The sequence below is a fragment of the Phyllostomus discolor genome, chromosome 11, assembly GCF_004126475.2.
Source record: "Phyllostomus discolor isolate MPI-MPIP mPhyDis1 chromosome 11, mPhyDis1.pri.v3, whole genome shotgun sequence".
NCBI lineage: Eukaryota > Metazoa > Chordata > Mammalia > Chiroptera > Phyllostomidae > Phyllostomus > Phyllostomus discolor.
The window spans coordinates 77,997,780-78,016,272 of NC_040913.2; the positions used below are offsets into that span (position 1 = coordinate 77,997,780).

The 18,493-nt window shown below is 36.6% G+C and overlaps 1 protein-coding gene and 1 non-coding gene across 3 annotated transcripts in view; both read left to right on the forward strand.

The window, feature by feature from the left end:
- Positions 1 to 4,712, forward strand: part of TEX15 (testis expressed 15, meiosis and synapsis associated) — a 53,960-nt gene extending 49,248 nt beyond the window's left edge. For both annotated transcript variants that reach the window (XM_028526689.2, XM_036011645.1), the window contains exon 9: positions 2,348 to 4,712. In XM_028526689.2, coding sequence (XP_028382490.1) covers positions 2,348 to 2,388 — 41 coding nt within the window. In that variant the 3' untranslated portion in view covers positions 2,389 to 4,712. The remainder of the gene's footprint in view (positions 1 to 2,347) is intronic.
- Positions 4,713 to 7,019: 2,307 nt separating this feature from the next.
- LOC114508983 lies at positions 7,020 to 7,125 on the forward strand. The gene has a single exon (XR_003685560.1). It is a non-coding gene; the product is annotated as a U6 spliceosomal RNA (small nuclear RNA).
- The last annotated feature ends 11,368 nt before the right edge of the window (positions 7,126 to 18,493 follow it).

The following is an 18,493-nucleotide window of genomic DNA, read 5'->3' on the forward strand; positions in this document are numbered from 1 at the left end:
TAAGAAAATTATAATTCGTACCATGAAATATACTTTGACAATTAAGGGGTTTATTAAAGTTTTTAATGACAGTTTTTAAAACTATGTCATATAAATTTACCTATGTAATCAAAGAAATGCATAGAAATACTGAATTGAAGTACACCAACATTTCAACCTGTCTGCCTCTGAGTGATAAAGTTTGGGGTACGTAGGAAGTGTTTTTCTGTATTTTTCTACTGGGAACATATACATTTTTTAATAAATGGAGAAAAATAGAGTTAAAAATAACAAGTGGAAAAAGAAGCTTCAATCAGATAAAGCAGTTACTGTTCTTCTGTATTTTAATATACCACCTTGGCAGAAGTGAAAATGGAGTTAAGATGTGTTGATAGAACAACTTGGTAGTTTGCCACTGGAACTTGAAAATTTTTTCCTTGAACATAAATTCTATTTGTAAAATATAATGATTATAGTATAGATTTTTAAATTAAATTGAAATGTATATTTACCAGTTAAAGCATAATTTTAAAGCAGTTATTAATTCTGCAGAAACTATTCACTAACATCCAAGCATTCTACCATTAGAAATAAAATATACTGTCAATGAAGTTAATCTCTTCATGTCTTAACCAGAGAAATGTAGGAGAATTTCTTTTAAATTCAAGGATTGTGTCTCAGTCCTGCACTTTCTTACAAATTATTAAGTAGAAAAATTAATTGAATTCAGCAGCCTATTAACATAGATCTATTTCTAAGGAAAAAGCCTAATCAGGACGGCATAGGGAATATTGTCAATATCATATTAACTGTGTATAGTAACAGATGGTTACTAGACTCACTGTGATCACTTCCTGAGGTATATAAATTTATAAATACTATATTGTACACCTGAAACTAATACTGTATTGTATGTCAACTATAATTTAAAAATGAATTTTAAAAGAGAAAAAAGGAATAACCCCTGACCTAAAAGAGCTTCACAAACAAGGAAGGGGAAAAAAAAAAAGAAATTTGTCACAGTGGCACCTTTGCATTGGAGCTGACACTGGCATCTAACACCTATAGGATAAAATTCAAATTAGGTTGGAATGCAGGGCCCTTCACAATCCTGTGTATATAGCCTCCTTTCCCACCGCTTTCACTTCTGTACGCAAGCCACATTGAATTTGGAACTGTTCTCCCACAGTACTTTTTGTGTGCACTTCTCAACATGATAAGGCATCTGAATGTTGTGTGATGTTGCAGTTATCTGTGTATCTTTCCTTCCTTCTCTGCCCCACCAAATGAATTTAAACAGGACTGGGAATTTTTCACCAAAAAAAATCTGGAAAAAACTCTAAAGGAAGGTCTGGGGAGTATATAATCCTTTTTGGTTAATCTGATACATTACTGCTGCTGCTCCATGTGCTATAATGATGAATACACCAAGCATAGATGTGGCAAACCTATGAATTAAAGCAGACATCTTGAATGTAACTGTTTTCATAAAGATTCTTGTAGTTTGAACTTTCTAGTGTTCTTAATAGTGTTCTTAGCCCTGGCTGCTGTGGCTCAGTGTTTGAGTGCTGGCCTTCAAATCAGAGGGTAGCTGGTTTGACTCCCAGTTTAGGACACATGCTTGGGTTGTGGGCCAGGTCCCCCAGTAGGGGGCACACGAGAGGCAACCACACACTGACGTTTCTCTCCCTCTCTTCCTCCCTTCCCCTTTGTGTAAAAATAAATAAATAAAATCTTTTTTAAAATAATGTTCTTAAATTGTTGTGATGCTAAAAAGGATATCTCGAATCAAATTAAAATTTTTAATTGTTACCTCTTTGGTTATATTAGTTGAGTGAAAATAAAAGGAGAAAAAAAAGGAGAAATGATTATTTATTATAGTATCCAAAAATGACTCTAAAAAAATTAGGAGGCAATATAAGTACATCATTTAGTTTTCATGAGTGCAAATAATCTGTGGAGATTACCTCACATACTTACAGGAACTATATTCTTGGTGTGAAAATCCCTGTGACTACCTGCTGGGTGGGTCATGATGCTCCTGCTCAACACCATAAATGGAACTAAAGGAAGGGACTGAGTGAGCCCTGTGTTCCAGACACATTGTGTCCTTGATTCCATTTATTTCTCATAAGATGCCCGAGAGAGATTAGAAACCATTGTTCTTTTGCAGATGAAGAAACTTCTTAGGGAAGCTTAAATCACTTTCTCAGGATCCCATGGCAAGTGAAGGGCAGATGTGTGATTAAAACTTTGATCTCTTTGGCTTTAACTTAACTCAGGCCTCTCCTCTCCACTGTACTATTATGTGCCATTAGTTTGCGTCTTTAACTTTCTCAAATCTTTGTGTTTTGTTTTTTTCTTCCAGTTCCATGGCAACATCAAGAGCTCTTTCATCTAGGACGGTGAAACAGTTTTCTGTCCACTGAAATAAAGGAGAGATTTACAAGTTTTTTCAAGTATTTTTACTTGTATACTTTTATGTTAACATTTTAAATACATGTAAGTGTGGTAGGAAATATAAATCATATAACATTTTATACAGTTTTTAACTGCAACAAAGCATATCATATAATGCAGTGGGAAATCAGTTTCTGACATCTAAAATACCATAAGTATTCCCATGCACTTATTTTAGTGAACTCGGAACTAGGCTATTTTCAGTATCCACCTAGCCATTGGAAACATGATTTTTTGAAATTTGTTTTTGAAATGTTCTTATCACAGCTATTACAGTTATATATTTTCTTTGAGATTATTCTAATAGAATGAGGAGAGTTAAATGTGACATTTACTGTGATTAAGGTTAAGCAAAAGTACTAAAATCTTAAGAATTTGTCTCTGATGTTTTTGGTACATTGTTTATGATAGTGTTATACCATTTGACTTAGATTAAAATAGGATTCTTTTTACTTGTATTGGTTGTCAGGACAATAATTTTATAATTCTTGATATTTTATTTATGTAGTTTACAATTTTACTATGTCCAGCATGGCAAATTGCTTTAAATCAATATTTTCTGATTTTTATTTATAAAATTATATTGTAATAGTTTTTACATATTTTCAGTGTTGTTGAGTAGAAATTTTTAAAATATTTGTTTGAAGCAGTTTTATTTCATTATATTGAAATTAAAGCACATTTCACATCTTTTTTATAACAGCCTTTTCTACAATATTATCTTTTGTATTTGTATTTCATAATTTAAACAGTTTTTGATGATTTTGTGGCAAATAATATGGAACAATGTCTTTAGCTTATGCTACTAGTTTTGTGTTAGTTATTTAAATAATGTAGCATAAATACAAGTTTTTAGTGCTGGGGTCACAATTTTTTTTTCCTTTTCAATAATGCACAAAAGTAAAAAATGCCTTAATGATAACCATTGTAGAACAACAGGGTATAGTGTATAACTGTGATCTTCAGAAACCTCTCTGACCACCAACAGCTATTCCTGTTTGCTGTGAGATTTCAGTCAAACTGATTCCTCACAACTAGATAGCATTTTCTCATGTGCTAGCAGGCCCTAAAATGTGGTAATAAATTTGCACAGATAGCTAACTTTCATTGTTCTCTCCAACTTTTTTAAGTTAGCAAACTGTTATCTACCACAGGTCTCCAAACAGAGAGTAATTCAGCTATATCTACTGTAGAGTGAATTTTGAATTTAGAAAGCACTAATAACCCCCAGGATAAGTTTCTTTAGCCACATTAACTGAACGGCATAGAATTCAGAATACTTAGGGTTCTTCTCTAACAAACAGATCTTTAAAAGAGAAAGGTCAAGCAAAGAACTGCAATCAAAAGAAAGGAATTTGAAAAAATGCTATAGAACTAAAGCAATATCAAGATCAAGATCACATATATTTTTGTCCATATAGTTGTTTTATTTGAAAATAGTGTGTAAAAATCAAAACACTTCAACAGGTATTAAAGCAATAATCTTAACTGTTATTCAAAAAATGACATTGCCTCAGCCATTTGATTTGTGTTTGGTTATAAAAATATGTTACAAATTTATTAAAAAATGTTTCTTTTAGGTAAACCAAAAGTTAAATATTCTAATTAAAGATGCTTTCTTTAAACTACTCTCAGATTCTGTTGATACTGATACTGTCTTCATGGTATTTTTATTTCATAAGTTTGAATTTCTTCCAAAAAATGAAAACAATCTTATCTGAATATTCAGTTATACTTAGTAATCTGTACTTTGAAATGGACCGTGAAAAAATGTAGTATTTTCCTCCTCGAGCACGTGTCTGGTTCTAAAAATAAGAATAGAAGAAATTTAAAATTGAACTAGCATTATACACCAAAAATCCCTGGTTGGTTGTAAATATTATTGTTTTGGAACTTGAAGAAGAATTATCTGAAGAAACTGAATTCCAGGATTTATCTGGTTTGGGGGTGGGGGGAGGTTCCTTTTGTGTATCTTGAACAATGAGTAAATATGTGGATGGCCCTAGGTTTAGATATAGCCATTACAGGAACACCAACCCAACCCACAGAGACCTGACTTAGAGACTAAATAAACTGCTGGAGCCCCCCCTCCACTCCACCTGCTTTTGCTTTCATTGCCTCCTCCTTTCCCCTCATGCTCACAAACTTCATTACTGCCTTCAGTTTCATAGGACAAAACAAAGTCTCTGCCTGGTGCAGTTCTCATTCTAGTCAACAGAGACATAATAAGCAGGTAAATAATTCATTTCACACCATAAGTGATATGTGAAAAACAAAGTAGTGGAATAAATTCACAACTGTGAACAACTGAGTCTAAAAAAACAATCTAAGCAAACTAGAACAGGAACAGAATCATAGGTATGGAGATCATTTGAAGTGTTATCAGCTGAGGGGGGGGAGGGCGAATGGGGGAAAAGGTACAGGGATTAAAAAAGCATAAAAATTGGTAGGTACAAAATAGACAGAGGGATGTTAATAGTAGTACAGGAAATGGAAAAGCCAAAGAAGTTTGATGCACAACCCATTGGACATGAACTGCTGGGGACGGGGGTACATTTCTGTAAGGAAGGGGATATCAGGCAGAGGGGGCCTAAGGGGGAAAAATTGGGACAACTGTAATAGCATAATCAATAAAATACACTTTAAAGAAAGAATGGGTGATACATAAGCTGAGGTGTTCCTGGAAGGTCTCTTTGAGGAGGTAATCAACCTAATTTTCATATTCTTATATTTTGATTATATTACTCTACCTTCCATTCATATGTATAACATAAAAATGTCTCTAAAACTTGAGTTCTGAATCTAGCCAAAAATATAAGGCTATGCCCTCACTTTCCCAATGACGATTCCCCAAATAAAAGGTTTTTAGTAAAAAATATATAAGCTTTTAGAGATACATGTGAAAGTTTTAAATGTCAATTGTATGTTACACTAAAATACTTCTTAAATTTTAAGTTGTAGAACAGTTTCCGTGTCCTCTCATACATCTTTGACACCAACATTTGTCATCATTACGTCCTTTCTGAGCCTTCTGACAGAGTTTACCAAAGCATATCATATCAACTTCTTAGTTGTTTGAGGTACATACTTGTAAAGTCTGAACACACATTCAGAATTACTTTTGATTTTAAGTCTTCCAAAGAGAATAAGACTCCATGTCCTTTTCAGTGGGGGTAACTTTAAGTGGGGGGGAAAAAATTTGTATTCAGGCATATTAAATCTTTTTTATGGGCTTAGCTTGATTTTAATTCATATAATATTAATATTTTCTGAGTACATGATAAGCCCCCAATTCATGCAATTTGAAAAACAGATTGTGGAGGAAAAAATATTTTTATGAGACAGTTTTAAATTTGTTCTAATAAGTGCAATTCTAAGAGCAATGACGGCAGATACAGCTGCTAATGAAAAGAAACTGAGAAGGTAAGGGGTTGATTAGTAATGCAGTGTGGAAATAAGATTTAAAAGAATTCAATAGAGATTAAGACAGGAACATTTTGTAAGGATATAAATCCTTTTTATTTCTTGGGATGTAAGCTCTACTGTCCCCTTTGTTGTTATCTTATTTCTGAATCTTTACTGAATCATTACAGAATCCCTCTGGTATTTGTTAGAAGTCTCCTTTGAACTACCCTGTGGAACAGTTTGTCTCAAATTACACTGCATTCCAATTTGTCATCACAGGAAACTGCATTTATCTTAGGATTTGTAACTCCTTTTATTTTATAGTCTGTTTTTTTATTTGGTAAGAATAATTTAGGTCTATGACAGAGTCATTTCTCTCTACAAAATGTTAGAATTTGTTTTGAGAAAGGCAGTCTAGTCAATTGGTTACCGTTTGATTAAAGATTGTATTTACATTCAGTCAGCAATTATTGAACATCTGACTTGTGCTGAAAGTATGCTATTTTATTTATTTATGTGTGTGCACCAACTAATCTTGATACACCATGCCTGTAAAGGGAAGTATTTGCTTACTTTATAAATGCACTCATTCAGAAGGCTCTTTAAGATATTTTTGCATAAGTCATTTTTGTGAAGATCAGTTAATAGTTTCCAGTATTGTTTGTTTGAAAAGAATATAAGATCCGTCTTAAATCTCTCTCCTTTGATGTGTTACCTTTTTTAATTCCAAACAACTTGTGTACCTGATATATAATCCCTTCTTTTAAAATTAGAATGTGCAAAGAGCAGTAAAGTAGTTTGAGATTTTGGCATGTTTGGTTAACAAACATGCGTGTTTGCATATTTGATTTGAATTGCTCTATGAGGTGGGACCCAAAAAAAACCCAGAATTTATTTATAAAAAATTGTGTATCCTTACATGTTTAGACTTCAGTCACCTTTAAAGTACTCTCTATTTGATGCGTACTTACCGAGACATTTTTTCCACTGCTCTAGACAGTTTTGAACAGTCGACTCTGATGCCTTTTAGTGCATCTGACCATTTTTTTTATTTCACCTTTTCCGCATGAGCAAAACGTTTCCCTTTGAGGACTTTTTTCATTCGGGGAAGCAAAAAAAAGTCACACCAGTAGGGCACAGGGGTCATGCTGCTTTTGGTCAGAAACTGTTGAGCAGTGCTCACTTTAGCAGCACATACACTAAAATTGGAAAGATACAGGGAAGAGTAGCATGGACCCTGTGCAAGGATGCCACGCAAATCGTGAAGTGTTCCATATTTTTGTGTGGTGATTGCTAGGGGAGGGGGGTAAAAGGGGACTACGTGGTAATGGGAAAAATATAACAAAGATTATATTTTTATGAAAAACTGCTGGACAGCACAGTGTGGGTGGGTGCACGCATAAATCACCCATCATGAAATAGGCAAATGCATTGAAAGAGTCTTTGAAAAAAATTTCACTGAAGCCAAATGCAGCCTCTCACACCACCACCAGCCGGTACACTGGTAAGATGGGCTCCTAGAATGCTCACCTACTGTGGGAAGCCTGTACTACAAATGGCCTACCCTCCTGAAGATAATTCTAGGGTTTTTTGGGTACCCCCTCACATGTGCATACAAATTTTTCTAGTTCTTTGGCTAAGTTTATTTTTTGCATTCATTTTATTTTACTTTTTTATTATATTTTTCCATTACCATATACTATATGGTATACCCACCATCCAACACAGTCATTATACTGTTGTCCATGTCCATGAGTCTTTTTTTGCATTTCCTCAATCCCTCCACCCCAACCTCCCCACATCCCTTAGCTGTCATCCTGCTCTTGGCTATGATTATTTTAGTTACGTTAAGAAGTGCATGTGTTTTTCATATTGGGAGTTAGCTAAATTAAATCACTCATGACTCCTAATCCACTGATTCCCAATCAAGGTGTTTTTGATACCATGCCTGACTATTAACATCACTTTCCTCAAAATGGACTCTGTCTCTACGGTGTCTCTTCAAGGACTATCCTGAAGCTTATTCTGTTCTGTATCACCTATGAGAGGCATGCTCTCTCTCTTCCATTCCTCCTCATTATTTTGAGAACTATCCCAAGACCATTAACTTCTGTGACAGTTTCCTACAACCACACCCTTAACCTTTCTTACACTCAACTATACCAAAGTAAAAGAGTATTTCAAAATACGCCATGTATTGCATATGAGCACATAGAACCTGCTGAGCCAGCTATGTTACCGTTGTGTTCTTCCAATAAATTTTCAGGGCAAAACATTAGAACAGACTGAAACTAATTTTCTTACCCTGCTTTCTAGGTTCTTGACCAGAAACATGCAGTAACAAAGTTTTTCCTCTGTAATCTTGATGGTTCTCATTCAAAGAGTAAAGTAGAAATAACCTATGAGCGAATAAAGACCTCAAGAGGGTTTCTTTTTGACAGAGTACAAAAATCCAAAAATGATTAGAAATTAGGAGTGATCATCATCCGTTTGTTTTTATAGAGACCATTAAAATCCATTGATCTATTCCATTCAATGTAAAGACACTACCCAGTTATGCACAAGTGTGTTTGAGCACCTTCTGTTGCCGTACTCGGCAGTATGATGGACATTTGAGACTGAAAAAACCCATGAGGCATTTCTGGCTACGAAGGAGTTTATATTCTGTGTGGAGTGAGAGAGTATGCAAAAAACCAACCATTAAAGTGAAGTAAATAGTGTGATAGATTCTGTGCTTGGTGTTATGTTATAGGTCTTAAGAAGAAAATCTTCAGGGGAATTTCAAGGGAAAAGGGGAAGGGTATACAGGAACAAGTATAAAGGACACATGGACAAAAACGGGGGGGCGTGGAAATGGGAGGGAGGTGGGGAGGGGTGGGTGGGTGGGCTGGGATGGGAGTAAAGGACAGAAAACTGTACTCGAACAATGATTAAAATAAAATTTTAAAAATACATTTTCCTCTTAAATCCTGCTGGATTTAGGAATACTTAGAAGAGTAAGACAACCCTAAGTCAAGTGTTGAACAATCTGAGTTACACATGGTCAAAAGGTGAGAGTAAGGTCTTTAGGTGGAAGAGACACATGAATATATTATACCTTCAAACATTCCACTGACACTATGTATGGGTGAATGTATTATGGGAAAGTATAATTCCATCTTCCATGGAATGATTTAAGTTGATAAAGAAAAATATCTTTCGTATTCTTGACAAGATATCAATCTTAGTACTTGGCACTGGATTTTCTTTTGGCTCAACTCTGGGTTTGCCACAGAAGTGAAAAGAAGTCCAGTCATCTGTCAGCATTCACGGGGAACTGGTTCCAGGATCCCCCATGGATACCAACATCCACAGATGCTCAAGTCCTTTATATAAAATGTTGACTTTGCATGTAACCTATGCACATCTTCCCCATACTTTAAATCATCTCTGGATCATTTTACTATAATACCTAATAAAATGTGCCCTGGCTGGTGTGGCTCCGTGGATTGAGTGCTGGCCCAAGAACTAAAAGGTCACCTGTTTGATTCCCAGTCTGGGCACATGCCTGGGTTTTGGGCCAGGTCTCCAGTTGGGGGAATGTGAGAGGCAACTAATCAGTGTGTCTCTCATACATTAATGTTTTCTACCTTTCTCCCTCCCTTCCCCTTTCTCTAAAAATAAAGTCTTTTGAAAAAAAAAATAGCCTAATGCAATGTAAATGCTATGTCAGTAGCTGTTAACAATGAGTTGTTTAGCGAATGATGACAAGAAAAAAGTCTGTACATGTTCAGTACAGACACAAACATCCTAGGCCTAAGTACATGCTAGCAAAAACTTTTTTTTTTCCCAAATGTACTTTTAACACTGATTTGGTAAATGATTTGTTTCTGAAAGTTTATTTTTTTTCCATTACCATTTAATCTGCTTACACCCCCTACCCCCTCTCAATCACCACACTATTGTCTGTGTCCATGGGTCCTTTTCCCTTTTGCTCAACCCCTCCACCCCCTAGCCTCCCCCACCTTAGCTGTCATCCTGCTCTCTGTGAGTCTGTGTCTATTTTGCTTGTTAGTTCAGTTTGTTCATTAGATTCCACATCAAAGTGAAATCATATAGTATTTGTCTTTGACTGACTTATTTCACTTAGCAAAATGCTCTCCAGGTCCGTCCATACTGTCGCAAAGGGTAAAATTTTCTTCTTTATGGCCAAGTAGTCGTCCATTGTGCAAATGTCCTTTGGTGGTTTTATCCACTCCCCTACTGATGAACATTTGGGCTGCTACCAAATCTTGGTGATTGTAAATAACATTGTAATGAACACAGGAGTGCTTATGTTGTTTTGAATTAGTGTTTTGGGTTCCTTTGGATATATTCTCAGAAGTGAGATCACACTACCTATTATGACACTATAAGACCATAGTAATCAAAACAGCACGGTACTGGCATAGAAACAGAAACAGATCAATGGGACAGAATAGAGCCCAGAAATAAAATCACACCTTCATAGTCAATATTTAACGGGAAGCAAGCACATACATTGGGCTAAAAATAGTTTATTCAGTAAATAGTGTTGGGAAAATTGAACAGATGCAGAAAAATGAAATGACCATCTTCTTACACCACACACAAGAATAAATTCACAATGGATAAAAACATGTTAGATGCAAAACCATAAAAATCATAGAAGAAAACATAGGCAGCAAAATCTTGGACATTGCTCATAGCAATATCTTATTGGATATATCTCCCCAGACAAGGGAACCAAAAGAAAAAGTAAACAAATGGGGCCGCATCAAACTAAAAAGTTTTTGCACAGCAAAGGAAAACAACAAAAAGCCAACCCATGGAATGGGAGATATATTCACTGATACATCTGATAAGGGGTTAATATCCAAAATTTATAAAGAATTTACAAAACTCAACAAAAACACTACCCAACTAAAAAAATAGGCAAAGGACTTGAATAGATTGTTTTCTAAAGAGGGCATACAGATGGCCAGTAGACATGAAAAGATGCTCAACGTCACTAGCCATGAGAGAGATGCAAGTTAAAACCACAATGTGATATCTCACACCTGTCAAAATGGCTACATCTATAAGTGCTGGCAAGGATGTGGAGCAAAGAGAACCCTTTTGCACTGTTGGTGGGAATGCAGACTGGTGCAGCCACTGTGGAAAGCAGGGTGGAGTTACCTCAAAAAATTAAAAATGGATCTGCTTTTGACCAAATAGTTTCAATTGTTGGTTGGATCCACGGATGTGGAATCTACAGAGAGCCAATTCTATGGGCACATTCCACTGAACATATTCCTGATGAAACATTTTTATTTCTTTCTGGTGAAATATACGTAACAAAATCTACCATCTTAACTATTTTAAGTGCACAGTTCAGGTGCATTAAGCATGGTCACACTATCGTGCCACCATTGCCCACAACTTCTACATTTTGCAAAATGAAACTCTGAATCCACTAAACAACCTCCTTTTCCCACTGCCCCCAGTCCCTAGCACCTACCATTCTATTTTCTGTCTCCATGATTTTGACTACTGTACATGCCACATAAGTGAAGTAATACAGTATTTTTTTATATATATCTGGCTTATTTCATTTAGAATAATAGCCTCAAGTTTCATCCATGTTGTAGCATTCCTTTATAAGTCTTAATACCACGTTGTGTGTATATATCAACCACATTTTGTTTATCCAGTCGTCCCTTGATGGACACTTGGCTTGCTTCCACCTCTTGAATAATGCTGCTGTGAATACTGGTGCAAAAGTATCTTTTCAAGACCTTGTTTTCAATTCTTTTGGATGCGTGAGAAATACATCCAAAGGCGATATTGCTGAATTATATAATTCCATTTTTTTGAGGAACTACCATACTATTTCCCACAGCAGTTCCACTATTTTACATTCCCAAAAACAGTGCTCAAGGGTTCCACTGGCTCCACATCCTCAACAACACTGGTTACTGCTTTTTGCAAACAGTAGGCATTCTGACATCTGAGATATATCACTGTGGTTTGGATTTTCATTTCTCTAATGATTCTTGACTTTTAAACCCCAAAGTTCATATAATATATATCCCTTTATATATTTTAAGTCACTTCAGTATCAAAAAAAATATTTATGTCCCCCAAACTTGATGTAACATTTTCACAACATGATGTATAGGAGGTCTTGTTACTTTCCAAATACATAGAACGTTACAATCACAGACATTTTTTAAAGTGTCCTGAGTGTCAAAAACAGGTGTTTGATATCACAGCAAATACTCAGTGTGAACTCTCTCAGCTACTGCATGTGCTAAAGGCTTTTTTCCACATTCAGCCTTTCACGTGTAGCCCCTGGTTTTGCCTGCTATGTTATGAGTCCCATACCAGATGAGAACACTTTGAAGAAGGTCGTGGAGAAAGAAAACAAGACAGTGATTATGATAGGCAAGAGGATGATACTATACATGAAGGTACTATTTATTAAAACCATATTGTCTAGTGGTCTGAAAGCAATGATTTAAGCATTTTATATTCAAACATGATACCTTGTTATACATGGATAACTTACGTTTTTGTTACATTTTAGGAAATTGGTTGGAAATTTGGGGTTGGCATGTGCATTATAATTTTTCCTATTTAAAAATAATTGGGAAGTGGACTCCCGTTCCTGCAGAATGACTAGTTTTCAGGAAAGGGTTACTGATTTTTACTTCTATTTGGATCTGAAGACTTATTTTTGAAATAGTCACAAACTTACAAAAAATCTGGAAAAATTTTTACTCTGAACCATTTCAGAGTAAGTTGCTGAGTTGATGACATTACTCCTAAAAACATTAGTGTTTCCTACAAAGAAGGAAATTCTACATAACAATATAATCATCAAAATCAGGAAATTAACAGCAATATATTATTAACATCTAATCCTGGGACCCCGTATAATTTTCACCATTTGTCCCAATGGTCCTTGTAACAAAAGGATCCAAGGTAGAATTACATGTCATATTTCATTGCAAAACCCCTTTAGTCTGGAATATTCTATCTTTTCTTGACTTTTATACTTTGACATTTTTGAAAATTGTTAAGTGAATTTATACAGTGTTCCTTATTTCAGGTGTGTGAGGTTTCCTAATGATTGTGTCTTTGGCTGGGCCCCTTTATACAGTGAACAGATGTATGCCAAGAGCTAATAAAACTAAAATGCAGACCCCAGGGGTAGGAAATGATTTAAGACCCCAAAAGCACAAAAAGGAAGATAAAATGGATTTGACAACAAAAATTTCTATTCACCAAAAAAACCCCTAGGGATTAATATATAGAACATACTCCCTGAAATTAACAAAGAGAATATCGAGCATCCTGTGATTTTAATAGGCAAATCACAGAAAAGGAAGCCCAAATGGTCAACAAATGTATAATGAAATGTTCAAACTAACTAGGAAAGGGGTAATGAAAATTATAATGAAATACCACTTTACACTCTTCAGAACAACAAAATATCAGGTAATATCATTAGGAAAATGGATAAAACATAGTGAATTCATACAGTGAAATACATTAGAGCATTATAGAAAAAAACATCAGAAGCCCATGATACCAAAACTAGATTTAATACCTGATCTACTTGCAGATTCAACCTCTCCCAGAAATGGAGTCTGAATCAACCAGTGAGGTAATTCATTGCTGTGGATTCTCTCCCACTCCTATAGAAAGAAGAGACAATCTCCATTATTAAAACAAACAAACAAAAACTTCCCGCTCTCTTCCCTCAAAGAAAAGGTGTCCTGGACCCAAAATAATCCCTTTGTTAACAGCTCCCTTGCTCTATCTTCCTATAAAAATCTTCCATTTTGTGCAACCCCTCGAAGTGTCCTTCTAGTTTCCATATGGGATGTTGCCCAATTTATGAATTGCTTAATAAAGGCAATTAGATCTTCAAATTTACTTAGTTGAATTTTGTTTTTCAACAGAGGATAGTTAGAAACTACTTAGTTTAAAGTCAAATACTAGGACTTCTGGCCAAGACGGAGGCATAGGTAGATACATTTTGCCTCCTCGCACAACCAAAAGAAGGGCAACAACAAATTTAAAAACGAAAAACAACCAGAACTGCCAGAAAATTGAACTGTGTGGAAGTCTGATGATCAGGGAGTTAAAGAGCAAACATTCATCCAGACTTGGAGGAGGGGCAGAGACTGGCAGCTAGGTGGAGCAGACCGGGGCAGGTGGACCCATATTTGCATGTGGATAGACTGGGAGGAACAACTGGGGAACAAGACAGGCCATACAAACCAGGGTTCCAGTGAGGGGAAATAAAGGCTCAAAACCGCTGACTGAAAACACCTGTGGGGGTTGTGGTGGTGGGAGAAACTCCCAGCCTCACAGGAGAGTTTGTTGGAGAGACCCATAAGGTCCTAGAATGTACACAAACCCACCCACATGGGAATCAGCACCCAAAGGGCCCAATTTGCTTGTGGGTAGGGGAGGAAGTGACTGGAATCCAGCCCAGAGCTGAGCAAGTGGCATTGTTCCCTCTCAGACTCCTCCCTTCCATACAGCACCATGACACGGCCCCTTGGGTTGCCCTGCTCTGGCGAATACCTAAGGCTCCTTTCCTTAATACTAACAGGTGAGCTGAGACAAAGAAAATATGGCTCAAATGAAAGAAAAGATCAAAGCTCCAAAAATAGAACTAAGCAATGAAGAGATAGCCAATCTATGAGATGCAGAGTTCAAAACATTGGTAATCAGGATGCTCACAGAAATGGTTGAGTATGGTTGCAAAATAGAGGAAAAAGTGAAAGCTATGAAAAGTGAAATAAAAATGCACAGAGAACCAACACTGACAGGAAGGAAACCAGGACTCGAATCAATGATTTTGACCAGAAGGAAGAAGTAAACATTCAACTAGAATGAAGAAACAAGAACCTCTGGGACATCTTTAAACATTCCAACATCTGAATCATGGGGTTGTCAGAAGGAGAAGAGAAAGAGTAAGAAATTGGAAACTTATTTGAAAACATAAGGAGAACTTCCCCAACCTGGCAAAGGAAATAGACTTCCAGGAAGTCCAGGAAGTTCAGAGAGTCCCAAAGAAGTTGGACCCAAGGCACATCATAATCACATTATCCAAGATTAAAAAGGAGAGAATCTTAAAAACAGCAAGAGAAAAGGAAACAGTTACCTACAAGGAGTTCCCATAAGACTATCAGCTGATTTCTCAAAAGAAACCTTGCAGGCAAGAGGGCCTGGAAAGAAGTATTTGAAGTCATGAAAGGCAAGAATCTACATCCAAGATTACTCTATCCAGCAAAGGAATCATTTCAAATAGAAGGGCAGGTAAAATTCTTACCAGATAAGTTCATGTTAAAGGACTTCATCATCACCAAACCCTTATTATATGAAATGTTAAAGGGACTTATCTAAGAAAATGAAGAAGACCAAAAATATGAACAGCAAAATGACAGCAAAGTCACAACTATCAACAATCAAACCTAAAAAAAACAAAAACAAAAATGCACTAAGCAAACAACTAGAATAGGAACAGAGTCACAGAAATGTAGATGACATGGAGGGTTATCAGCAGGGGGCGTTAAGGTGCAGGGAATAAGCAGCATAAATGGTAGGTACAAAATAGATTGGGGGCAGTTAACAATAGTATGGAAAATGGAGAAGTGAAAGAACTTATATGTACGACCCACAGACATGAACTAAGGTGGGGGAATGCAGGTGGGAGGGTACAGTGTGGAAGGGGATAAAAGGGATAAAAAAATGGGACAACTCCAATAGCGTAATCAATAAAAGATATATTAAAAAAATAACATTTTTAAAAACTACCATATACTCAGCCTGGTGTAGTAAGTAACACAAAGTAGATGTTCAATAAATATTTAATAAATACATGGCTATTATTACTTTTACTAGCTGAACAGTTTGAACCAATATCATGTGGGTTAGTTATCTTAAAGACTTACTTTCTAAATGTCTTACTTTAATCTTAAAGACTTACTTTCTTACTTTCTAAAAGAAGTTTCCTGAAAATCTGCAAAAAAAAGTACATATGTTACTTTTACATGAGAAGTAAGAGGAAATATATATGCATACATTTGCATAAAAGAACACAGGAAAACAAAACAATGAAGTTGATGTGAAGTGGATAAGGGAAACTGACATTTTTCTGAGTTCACATTTTTGGATAAATTTTACTTTTGGAAGCTTGGGTAATGTTTCACATATCAAGAACAAATTAATAAGAGTGGGAGTTACTTAAACTACATGCAGGCAGAAATAAAATTAACTATTAAAGGAATACCATCATCACACACTAAACTGAAGGGTGGGGAGAGACCAAAACTTTTAAGTAGCTTGAAGATAGTACTTTGGCTTATAAACTCTCATTCTAATGGGATTTGATTGAATGTTTTTTTAAATAATTTTTTAAAAGATTTTATTTATTTACTTTTTTTAGAGAAGGAAGGGAGGGAGAAAGAGAGAAACATCAATGAGCGGTTGCTGGGGATCATGGCCTGCAATCCAGGCATTTGCCCTGACTGGGAATCGAACCTGTGATGCTTCGGTTCGCAGCCCAAGCTCAATCCACTGAGCTATGCCAGCCAGGGCAGGATTTGATTGAATCTTAAGGTTTCATTAATTGTAACATGGGACTGAATTTCAGAAATGTTAAGCTGTGGGGGAAAAATGGTATCTTAGAATCAATGAAATGCGATAATAATATCAGAAAATACAAATCAGAATTAAATTAACCCAGATTATTCAAGAGTATTAGAGTAAGCATCAAATGCCTTTTTATGGTATCAGGCTAAGGGCACTTCTGAGTTTTATGACAATACATAAAGTTATATGTTTATTAAGGGGTAAAGGCAATCATTGTTTCATTAGCACAGAGTTTACTTGGATGATGAAAAAGTTCTGGAGCTCACAGTGCTGAGGGTTCAACATTTTGAATGTTTCTAATGCCATTGAATTGTAAGCTTAAAAGTGGTTAAAGTGGTAAATGTTATTTTTTACCAAAATAAGAAAAATAACCCAAGAAAGTACTCCAATGCAATTTTAGTAGAAAATCTACAGGAAATTATATAGTTCACTTATACATTTATATAAAATACATAATAAAATATTCATATAATCTTGGGGCACAGGAGCCTTTCTAAAAAGCCTTAAAATTATTGGCAGGATTGGTGACAGTAGAACATACAGCCTGGAGAGCTACCAACCTTCCTTTCCCAGCTCCAACTGGGTGACCTTGGGCCAGCCTCTTACCTCTCTGCCTCAGTATCCTCATTTGATTAACTGGAACAATATTAATAACACCTACTTCATAAGGTTGTAATGATGGGAATAAATGAGGTACTCAGAAAAGACCATTCTGAGCTTTCTAGGTTCAGCTGAAGTTCAGCCTCCTTGAAACCTTTACAATCTAGCCTCTTCGGAGACTGCAATGTCTATCACAATCACACAGTCGCCCCTTCTCTTCAGTATGGTTTCATCGCCTTTTCATGGTTTGCTCCTCATTTGGTTTGCTGCTATTTACAAGTAGCTTGCGAGCAGGAGTTCTGCCAGTTTTGTGTCCCACCCTGTGACCTATTTCTGTTTGATAAGAGTATTTATATAGCTTTTCCACAGACAATGGTCTTTCATACATTTGTCTTCTGCCACAAAGCATAACAAGACAAAAAAAAATTCCTTATGACGTCTTTTCCTCCACCCCAGGCAGCTTCGAATTTTTGCACGGGCAGAATGTTCAAAATTCAGTTCAAATCCACTGTTCTAAAACTTCTATAACTGTTGCCTTGGAGGAAAAAGGCAACTAACATATTTCTCCCAAACTGTACCATTGTAGGCACTTGTAAAATTTAATCTTCAGAATGTGAAAAAGTAGGCCTTACTGAGTCCGTTTAACAGAAGAGGACTCCGAGACTCGGGGAGATTTGGTGATTGCCCAGGACACACCTAGGGAGTTGGCAAAGCCAAGATTGGTAGGCACCCTTGCCGTCCCTTGGAGGATGTCGCCTAGCTCTTGGGTTCAGCGCCGTAGTACACGCCTCCAATAGAGGCAATCTGCATGTTTGGCGTCTGCTCTTCAAGGAATCTGGCAGTTAGCGTTGCTTGATAAATATCTGTTGAATGAACAACTTAGAAAATTGCCTAAACTGCGGTAAACGCAGTGAAGGATCCTGGAGCTGGAAGGGACACGGATTGATATAATGCAGAACAATCATATTATCTTGCTGCTGCTGAAAGGGGGGATTTGAGATGTTTCGGCCCCACAGCTAGTTAGTGGCAGAGGTGAGGCTAGAAGGAATTCATTTATTTGCTCAAACACTGAATGCTTGCTGGAGGGTGGTAGATCTGGAGATCTGGAGACAATGACGTTGAGGGAGGCATGACCTTCACCGACCCCTCTCCAGAGCACTGAAGAAGCACTGCTGGAGACTAAAGTGGGGACGAGGTTCCTAGAGAAAAGGATGTGAAATGAAGAAAGAAGCAAGAGAGCTGGGAAAGAATTAGAGAAGGGAAGAGGGAGGAAGCCGGGCGATCCTGGGCCCTCTCGGACGGTTTCTCCGCCGAGACACACGGCGGCGCTGCATCGCTTCTGCGCCCTTTACCCCGGCGGCGCCGCCGGCTCGCCTTTTCCCGGCGGAAATGCCCAGGC